Source organism: Rhipicephalus sanguineus, chromosome 6, assembly GCF_013339695.2.
Source record: "Rhipicephalus sanguineus isolate Rsan-2018 chromosome 6, BIME_Rsan_1.4, whole genome shotgun sequence".
Lineage (NCBI taxonomy): Eukaryota > Metazoa > Arthropoda > Arachnida > Ixodida > Ixodidae > Rhipicephalus > Rhipicephalus sanguineus.
Window position 1 is genome coordinate 22,448,812 of NC_051181.1, and position 10,484 is coordinate 22,459,295.

General features: G+C 51.7%; 1 protein-coding gene across 1 annotated transcript; it reads left to right on the forward strand.

Moving 5' to 3' along the window:
* Positions 1–1,287: 1,287 nt before the first annotated feature.
* Positions 1,288–10,162, forward strand: LOC119397132 (uncharacterized). Its single transcript, XM_037664571.1, has 5 exons — positions 1,288–1,314; positions 1,427–1,763; positions 1,844–3,490; positions 4,068–4,628; positions 10,032–10,162. The coding sequence occupies exons 1-5, from the start codon at positions 1,288–1,290 to the stop codon at positions 10,160–10,162; spliced, it is 2,703 nt and encodes a 900-aa protein (XP_037520499.1).
* The last annotated feature ends 322 nt before the right edge of the window (positions 10,163–10,484 follow it).

Consider the following 10,484-nt stretch of genomic DNA (forward strand, 5'->3'; position numbering starts at 1 on the left):
TTCTTTATACATAAAAACAATTTATTCAACACACCTTACGTGGTTATTTTTCTTCAGCCATACTGTCAAAAACACCATCTACCCAGCGACAAGCCCATACAAGCTCATGTATGTGGTGGGAAATCGTTGCGCGTTCAATCGGACGAACACAGGAAGGAAAGCCCAAGGTAAACGGAAAGAGCGCGAACTATCAACTGGCTTTAGTCGTTTGGTCGCTGCATGTAAATCCACTCTTTTTTTCCCCGTCCCAAATAAATCGAAAGAAGGAGGGAAGAAAAGAGGAGGAAACACATGACAATGATACCTCATGTCAAAAAAGTTTGCGCTCTTTCCGTTTACCTTGGCCTTTCCTTCCTGTGTTCGTCCGATTAAATGCACAACGATTCCCACCACAGACATGCACAAACTCGCCCAGCAAGAAGTTCTTCTAAAAACTCATGTATGACAGCGGGAAGCTTTCGTCAACGTCGGCTGCGTCGGTGTTTTCTTGTGTGAGACAACAGGTGAGGCACGTTTTCAAGCGAAGCTTGTAGAATGGCATGTTGTTGTTGGCTCATTCATTCAGAAAAAAGGTTACAACTGCGCGAATAAGACACCGTGTAAGGAACATAGAAACACGCACACACACGTTGCGCTTCGTGGTTGTGCGTGTTTGTTTCTTACGTGGCGTCTTATTCGCGCAGTTTTAACCTTTTTCTGAAGCTTGTGCAGGACGGCGAGGTACGCTAAAAAAGCGCCAGGCCTGCGCGGAAAGCGCAGCATAGTCACAGCGAAAGCTCGAAGAGCGGCATTTCTAGAGCCCGTTATAAACTCTCTTGTGGTTACTAATACAAGTACACTAGCAACGTAATCAGTACGCTACAAATCATAATTTTTGTGAAGTTGGGAAGCACCCACCACGACATTACTCGTAATTCTGCGGAGAAGCGAGGTACCAAATGTGTAGTTTCTTGATGCGACGGCTGATGACGATGAGGAATAATGACTGCGCATTTTGTAATGAGTTGGAAGCTTTAAAGGGCCCACTAGTTGCATAATTCGCACTGTGTGACTCCCGGTCGTTATTTCACACTTCCACCACGCTTTATAACATACGCTAACGTGACTGTTGAAAATAGAATAGTGGGTTATAGTCTTGGGGGTAGGGACAGGGAGGAAACGAAGAAGAGAACGAAGGGGATTTCGGAGCTAGCCCTTGCACAGTAAAGATGTCTATGACCACGGGTCCTCGTTATTTACATATTTTTGGTGCCGTGAAACCCGGGAACTGGTCAGTGCTGGACAACGATGTCTTCGACCGAGCGTCTTCGGAAGGTGCGTGGAACTGTCAGGGCCAGCGTCTCCCGGAATATTACGCTCCTGACAGGACTGCTGCAGGACCCCGACACCGAGGCGCGTGAGGTCAATAGGCAAGTCGCCGTTTTAGGCCGTTTTAAAGACGAAAGAAGCTGAGCTCCGCCAGCTAGACAAGGACATTCTCGATATCACGGAAGACGAGGCTATTGAAGGAGAAGTCGAGGGCGCAAACGACTACCACGAGAAGATTCTGTACGCGATTGCTGATGCGCTGTTCTTCCTGTCACAGCCTCAACAGGCGACCGGTCTCAGCGGCCTGTCTAGGAGTGAACCCAATGACGAACGGGTAGCAGCCACCCAGAGCAACATCGGATCTGCTGGGGCGCCGCCAGGACCCGTCAGTACGCCACGCTACCGGTCGGTCGCGCTTCCGACGCTTCAGGTCCCGACGTATGCCGGAGATTTACGTCAGTGGCAAGAATTCTGCGACCATTATAGCGCCACAATTCACGAGATCTCCGAATTGCCGCCCATCGAGAAATTTAAGTATTTGCTGCATACCTGACGGGAGCGGCCAAGCGAGCTATCGAAGGCATCAGGCTGGCTGATAACAACTATGAAATTGCCGTGACAACACTGAAAGAGCGCTTCGGTCGACAGGAATTACTAGTCAACGAGCACATCGACCAGCTTCTTGCATTGTCGCCCGTGAGGAGTTCCAAGGAAGTGGAGGAGCTTCGGGTGCTGCATGACACCGTGCGTTTCCGCGTAAGTGCGCTCGAAGGTCTTGGTGTACCACCTGAGCAGTACACTGTGGTGCTGCATCGGGTGCTAATGAGGTGCTTGCCAGAAGACTTGGCGATAATGTACCAACAGAAGAAGAAGCAGGAGAGCACGCGCGGTACTACTGCATCAGCAGAGCCCACACCACCTGAAGCGAGAACGCACAAGGCGACCAACATTTTAGCGTTCCTGAAAATCCAGGTTGAAGTGCGTGAAGAAGGGAAGCGAGAAGCGGCTTCATCGTATACGCACAACTCGATCACGGTACCTGGTGACATGAGCTCGCCGACAAGATCTTCACAGGGCATTCCGTCGGCATCCGCGCTAGCGGCGACGGAATCCCTACAGCGGCGCAAGCCTTGTGTACTGTGCGACAGCCGAGGTCGCAGCCTGGCAGAGTGCACGGTCGACTTATCCGCCGACGAGAAACGGGCCAGGTTGCTTAACGCTCGGTGCTGTTACAAGTGCGGAATGCGCAATCATGTCGCACGGTTTTGCAGAGTCTCCCTGAGCCTTACGTGCAACAAGTGCCAAAGCCGACACCTAACGGTTCTTTGCGAGCTGTCACGAGCCGTCACCACGACCGCTGCTCCTGCACCAACAGTACCGAGCGGCTCGTCCGGCTCTGCCTCACGGACGGTAACTACGGCGTCAACTGGCGCTACAGAAGCCAAGTCGGTGCTGCTTCAGACGGGCCGTGTTTGGGCTGACAGCGGACCGCGACAGCTCCTGGTGCGTGTGATGCTTGACAGCGGCAGCCAGCGTTCATTCATCCGCACCGACGTGGCCAAGAGATTGCAGTGTAAAGTCATTGGCACGGAAGAGCTCTCACTGGTAACGTTTGGAAATGCCAAGCCACAGAATCATTTACGTTGTCGATGCGTCTCTGTCACGCTGCGTGGACGATTTAACAGCAGCACCGTCACATTGGAAGCACTGGAAGTCCCCGAAGTGTGCACCGTGACAAGTCCACCGCTGAACATTGAAGTGCTCGAGCTGTTGAGCGCCCGGAGGTATGATGCTGCGGACATGTTTGACCCGGAAACTTGGCACCCAGAGGACGTCAGCATATTAAGTGGCTCGGACGCTTATTGGAAGGTCGCCACTGGAAAGATTGATCGCCTCAACGAGCAACTCACTGCCGTGGAAACGTCGTTCGGGTGGACTGTGCAGGGCAGTAGCTCGCACTACGAAGCTAGAGCAACGAGTGCACTTTTCTTATCGGCTGGTGGTTCTCATCAAGAGTGCGATGAATCGGCTATGTGGCGCCTCGACACTATTGGTAGTGAAACCCGGTGGTCAAGTACTGTAAAAGACAACCCTGACCTCGACATATTTGAGCACTGTCTGAGCAAGCAAGCTGGTCGTTACCAAGTGCCCCTGATGATGCAGGAGCCTGGCATACCGGCCGGTAGTGACAACAGACAGCTTGCAGCACGTCGACTAAATATGCAGCTGAACCGATTCAGAGAACATCCCGACATGCTGAAACAACACGACGAAGCCATTACTGCTTATTTCGAGGATGGTCATGCCGAAAGAGTTGATCAAGAGCAAATTCCAGGCCCTAACATTTATTACATGCCGCATCATGCTGTCATCCGCCGCGATGCAGTGACCACCAAGCTCCGGGTGGTTTTTGACGCGTCGTCTCATGTCGTCGGAAAACCGTGCCTGAATGACGTTTTATCGAAAGGGGTGAAGCTTGGTGTTGACATCGTGCAACTATTGCTATCCTTTCGTTGCTACCCAGTGATTCTTGTGGCAGACATCAAGAAAGCCTATCTGCAAATGCTCATTCGTCCAGAAGACCGCGATTTGCTACGCTTTCTATGGGTTCAGCAACTGCCAACCAAGGAAGAGCCCAGCCCACCCATTGCCGCATGGCGGATGACTAGCGTCCCTTTCGGAGCAGCATCAAGTCCCTTTCTGCTTGCCGCCACGATTCGCCATCATTTAGCGTCGTGTCGGGAAAAATTTCTTTTAAGTGGATGACCTCATCCTTGGGGTGTCCACGGCGGAACAAGCCATTGCTGTATACCAGGAAACACGCGCCATATTCGCTGATGCCTGCATGGGGTTACGGAAATGGGCATCGAACTCCGACCTGCTAAAGCAACAGTTTATCCAAGATAACGTGGCCATTGAGACTGAAGCAGGAGATGACCATTTCGTGAAGGTTTTGGGCGTGCTGTGGGAGCGTAAAGGCGATACCATCGCATTGACAGTGCGCAACACAGCCTCCTTCGCCGCAAACAGACCGGCCACCAAGCGCACGATCCTTCAAACCGTAGCCAGCGTTTACGATCCGCTTGGTTATCTCTCCCCATTCACCGTGAAAGGGAAGCTAATTTTCCAGGACCTGTGGAAGCGGAAGCACTCCTGGGATGACACGCTGCCAGATGAAGTACAAGCTGCATGGAACGCGTGGTGCACCGAGTTGCCAGATGTCCAGGCACAGGTTCCTCGCTACGTGTTTCTGCACGACTGCAGCGTAGAGCTGGCATTTCAACTGCACATATTTACTGATGCCAGTCCTAAGGCTTATGGTGCGTGTATCTACGTTCGTGCGCTTTCTGCCGACGGGGCATGCGTCACACGATTGCTCATCAGCCGAAGTCGCGTCGCTCCGCTCAAGAGGATGTCCCTGCCTCGACTGGAGCTGATCGCCTGCGTTAGTGGAGCACGGCTAGCGGAGTACGTACGGTCCGTGCCACGTCTCCAGCAGGCATCCGCTCATTTTTGGACCGACTCCCTCGTCGCTCTTCACTGGATCCGAGCAAAAACAAGAAATCGAGATCTTTTCATCAGCAATCGTGTGGCCGAGATATCTAAGCTCACTAATCCCGGCACCTGGGCGCATTGCAGCAGCGGCGAGAATGCTGCCGATCTACTCACCCGTGGCGTGTCTGCCAAAGCGTTTTTGGAGTCGGATAAATGGTGGCACGGTCCCCCTTGGATCTCAACGCCAGGACCGATTCCCAGTTTCAAGCTGGATGACCTTCCGAACGACAGAGACATTGAGCCTCTCTATGAGACAGCCACGACGATCTGTCCATCGCTTGTTTCATCGAGGACTTCAATTGTGTGTGCGGAAGATTTCAGCTCGCTCAATAGGCTTTTGCGCGTTACTGCTTTCGTACAGCGCTTCGTCCACAACGCTTTGAGAAAGAGCCCTCCCCGCAGTGGAACGCTCACGACTTTAGAACTTGAAGAGGCCGAGCGTTATTGGCTTAGAGTCGTGCAAGATCAGTATTTCGGAGCCGAAATACGACTTCTTGAGAAAGAAAAAAGGCTGCCATCAACGTCATCGGTTCTTCACCTGGCCCCATTCCTGGATACAAATGGACTCCTCCGTGTCGGTGGGAGGCTCGACCTGCTTAACGCCAGTCCTGACATCCGGCATCCCATTCTGTTGCCCGCTGAACCCAAGTTGACCACAATAATTGTTCAGGCTGCTCATGCCCGCACGCTTCATGATGGCATCGAGCTCACCCTGACCGAAGTACGGGCAAGATTCTGGGTGTTGAAGGGAAGGAAGACCGTAAAAAATCTGCTTTCGCAGTGTTTACCGTGCCGAAAACGGCGATTGACGGCAGTGTCTGTTCCAGTAGCACCATTGCCACCAGAGAGAATAACCGAGGCTCAAGCATTTTCGGTTGTTGGCATCGACTATTGCGGGCCACTTTACGTTCGCACAACTGAGAACTGAATACATACTGATATTTTCATGTGCCGTGACACGAGCTATTCACCTCGAACTGACCTCCGACATGACAACGGCGACCACGATTCTCGCTTTTCGTCGGTGTGTTGCGCGGCGAGGTGTTCCAGCCGTGGTGTACTCGTACAACGCCCTAACGTTTCGCTCTTGTGCACGGAGTTTCAAGGCGGTCATCCCTGCGTTGCAAGAGCACGCCACCACCACGCGCATACAGTGGAAATTTATTGTGGAACGAGCTCCTTGGTGGGGTGGATGGTGGGAGCGCCTTATCCGCGCTACGAAAGACGCTTTGAAGCGGACCTTGGGGCGTAGCAGCCTTGATGTAGAGGGCCTCACGACAACATGATGCGAAGTTGAAGCCGTCATCAACAGCAGACCCCTGACCTACCTGGAGGATGGCCCAAATGAATTGCAGCCTTTAACTCGGGCGCACTTTCTGCTCTGAAAGCGAGCCATCGCCATGCCGTAGCCGGGTGTCACAGCTGAGGCATCAACTCACGCTGAGCTACAACGACGAGTGCAGTACCGGAAGCGCATCAGCACAGAGCTTTGGCGAAGATGGAAACATCCCTACTTACTACAGCTGCGATGAGCGCACTGCCGCCCAGAACAACGTTCCTCACCGATTCACATAGGCGACGTTGTGATAGTGAACGAAGACAACACTGCTCCGATGTTCTGGAAACTCGGGCGAGTGACGTCGCTGCATCCCGGCCGAGACGGGGTAGCTAGAGCCTGCCCCGTACGTTTCGCTACGGGCCACGTGGTGAACCGGCCGGTGCAAAAGCTGTGTGTAATGGAAGCCGCAAAATGACTGATGTGACGTTTTCGTCCTCTCCACCTCGGAGGATGTTGAAAATAGAATAGTGGGGCATAGTCTTGGAGGTAGGGACAGGGAGAAAACGAGGAGGTGAACGAAGAGGGGATTCGGGCTAGCCTTCATGTAGTAAAGACGTGTTCCTGATCTACGACCACGGGTCCTCGTTATTTATAGGCAAGTTTTACTTTCGTGTTATTCCGATTCCTATGACGGAGGGATCAACCATGTTTATTTTTTCTTTTCTGCTGCACGATTCCAATTGTTATACTTTTATGTGTACAACCTTAGAATATGTGCATACCGTGAAATACTAGGTCTGCATTTTGACAGTGATCTGTCCTGGAAATCCCACGTAGATTATGTATGCAAACGTCCTCGCGGTGTATCTTGCATGCTGTACAGTTTGAGATATTATATGCCTCTGTCTATTCGAAAACTTATTGTACATGCTTTGGGTTGTAGTGTAGTAAGGTAAGGCATAACAGTATATGGCCACTGTGCGGCGCGTTTGCAAATGAGGGTAAACTCTATTCTCCGTCATTGTCACAAAAGTCGCATATGATTAACATTGCCTGCGCATAAGGTCCTAACGTACGGCATAAAAAGGGTTTTTTGTCACTTACGCCCAAGGCGAAGGGCTCGAATTCTTCGCTAAGAATGGTGTGCCGTAAGCGTACGCGCACCGCTTAGTGTGTGTTAGCGTGGCCGTAGGACGAGCATCCGAGCTGCTCCTGATCATGTGTCTTTGTTTGTCTATTTTTATTTTGTCTAATTTTGTTTTGACTGCTTGCCGTGAAGGCCACTGCCAGCAGAGCATGAGCCTTAAGACGAACATCTGAGCTACGTGACGTGATTTTGTTTTGTAGTATGGAACTGCTTGCCGTGAAGGTCACCGCCAGCAGAGCCAGAGCCTTAAGACGTGCATCTGAATTACGTGTCAGATCATGTGCTTGTGTTTGTGTTGTGGCTGAACCACCGGACGTTGTGTCCGAGCCACGTTGCAGATCATGTGCTTTTGTTTTGTCTATTGTTAAACGGCTTGCGTAACAGTCACCGACAGCGGAATCTGAATCAGGACATTGTATCCTAGATACGTCTTAGACCGTGTGCCTACGCGACCGCGGACTGGTGTTTGTCTGTGAGCTACTGGTTCGCCCGTGAAGGACACCGAAGTGAAGTGTGAACCATGCCGGTAGCAACCAGTGCCTACGTGACCGTTTCAAGGATGCATCGACACTACACTAGAAGCTGGGACCGGCGGCCGGAGAAACGTATAAAATACGTCCCCACTATGCTTCTCAGCTGCTCTGCGCCAGAGAAGAGATCGACGCTGGGCAACTCCCGGGACACCACGCAGCCACCCAGCACCCCGGTCCTCGTCGAGCCGCCGCTGAGCCATCTCGCCAGCTTCGACGGTCGCTCATGAACGGCGCCGGTGTTGAAGGACTCTGCTGCGCCCGGTTACGTATGTCAATCGCTTGACTTAGTGGACTGCGAACTCTAATTGTTGGTTAAGCTCTTGCTGTTTGGTCTTCCATCCGATATTGCTCATTGTCGCTACATATTTCAACTTTCATGCATGCTACACTTATTCGGAATAATTGTAGACTGTATAAACTAATTCACCTTTGTGTTCAAGATAAATGTTCGGTTATTGTGGAAGTATCTTTATCTTGTTTAAACGCATTATTAAATCTTGTTCTTTGATTGGAGAAGGCCCTTGACTCTTTCACACCGGCGATTGGCGCAAGCCATACACCAGAGGCCCAAACCCATGCCACTTCTTGGGAGAAGCTTGTGCTTCGGCCCCGAGTCGTGACATTATCGGGCGTCCGCGACAGGACCTCTGGTGCAGGGCAGCCACCTTGAACGAGTCAGGGACCTGAGCCAATTATCCTTTTTGTGCACTGAGAGTTTTGTATTGTGAGCAACGGCAACCAAGTTTAAAACCTGCATTGATAAGGCATGATCGCTCATTGTGTGCCTAAGATTTTCTTTCACTATGGAGCTGAAAAGCTTGCATCTATCGGCACTCAGCTTGGCCTGTCAGGAGCGGAACTGAGAAAGTGGATAGAGGAGGAGCAGGCGAGACAGCGTGAGGAAAGAGCCTTGGCACGAGAAGCAGCAGAAAGAGAGCGAGAAGCAGCAGAAAGAGAGCGAGAAGCAGCAGAGAGAGAGCACGCAGCAGCACTTAAAGCAAGCGAATGTGAGGTAGAAGCATTACGTCTTAACTGGAACTTCAAAAGCTGAGGAGAGAGATGTTGTTAGTGATGTTAGCAGCACTCAAGAGAGGGATGCCGACATCGGCTTGCGGTTTAATGCGAGCAAACTCCTCATCGCATTTGATGAAAAGAAAGACGATCTTGACGCGTACATACGCCGCTTTGAAGGTATTGCGAAGAGTCAGAGGTGGCCCGAAGACCAATGGTCAACTGTTTTGAGCACGTGCCTAAGCGGGGAGGCATTAAGCGTTTTGGGAGATTATCACCGGAAGACGCGTCGAGCTACTCCAAGGTCAAGGCCGCTCTGTTGAAGCGCTTTCGATTTACCGTTGAGGGCTTCAAAGAGAAATTTAGGACTGCAAAATCAGCGGATGGTGAGACCGCTGCGCAGTTTTCGGCTAGGTGACTCACTACTTTGACCGCTGGGTCGAAATGGCTGGGATAGCGAAGTACTACTCTTCACTCCACGAACTTTTGATTCAGGACAATTTCTGAGCAGTTGCCACCCAAATCTGACACTTTATCTCAAAGAGAGAAAGGCTGAGTCACTTGAAGAAATGCTAGGACTGGCTGATCGCTTCCTAGATGCACAAGGGGGAGCTAACTTGCGAAAGCAAAAAGAGATGGACGAGAGAAGCAGGAAACTATGAAGTAGACAGAAACAAGGCAGCCAAAGAGCACCGCCGAAGTGCTATCTTGTTGTAAGTTGGGACACCATGCGGCACAATGCAAGAGCAACTTTGCAGGTAGCCAGGGTCCTGTGTGCTTTAAATGTGGAAGGATGGGGACAAAGCAGATGCGTGTCAACAGAGAGCGAAGGAAAAAGCCTCAGGTCATGTATATACTCACCGGCAGGAGATAAGAGAGAAAGCATCTACGATGGATACGTAGAGTTGAAGAATGGTGACAAGATTCCGGTGGTGACGCAGTTATGCAGATACGGCCGCGATTCTTAGTCGAGGAATGCCAGTTGCTATCGGCACCCTTTCCGGGAAGCCCGTCTCCGTGTTACGCGATACGGGAAGCAATACAGTATAGTAAGGAGAAGCCTCGTCGAAGACGAATAGCTCACAGGGGACAGCAGTCCAGTACGTTTGGTGGACGGCACAGTGAAGATGCTACCCGAGGCTCGAATTTACGTGGGAACCCTCATTACACGGGCGCCATCACTGCACTTTGTATGCAGGAGCCTTGTACGATGTAATTCTTGGGAACGTAAAAGGCGTGCGAGCTGCGGACGACCCGGCAGCCGCCGGCGGAGGACTGAGTGAAACAACAGCCGACGGAACAAAGGGCGACTGCCGCAGCCGTGACTGAGCCCAGCCGAAAAGAGCGGCGAAGAAATTTGAGAGGCTCAAAACACCTGGCACTGGAGATGACACCGAAGCACACGAGTGCCTACGTAGAAGCACAGCGAAAGGACGAGTCGTTGCGTCACTGCTTTTCGCAGATCGGCAAAAAGCTAACGTGCAGAGATCAGAAAAAACGCCATCGAATTCAGAATGGAGAAGGGGCTCTTATATCGCACGTTCTCACAGCCAGATGGGAGATACGTGAAGCAGCTGGTTGCGCCGAGGGCAAATCGGGAAGCGATACTGAAAACTGCCAATGATGGAGTATTGGCAGGACACTTAGGAGC

Coding starts and splice junctions, on each gene's coding strand:
- LOC119397132 (XM_037664571.1), top strand. CDS start 1,288: ATGTCTTCGACCGAGCGTCTTCGGAAG. Junction 1,315..1,426: donor CGACCGAGCGTCTTCGGAAG/GTGCGTGGAACT, acceptor TCGCCGTTTTAG/GCCGTTTTAAAGACGAAAGA. Junction 4,629..10,031: donor TGCCAGTCCTAAGGCTTATG/GTGCGTGTATCT, acceptor CTTTGTATGCAG/GAGCCTTGTACGATGTAATT.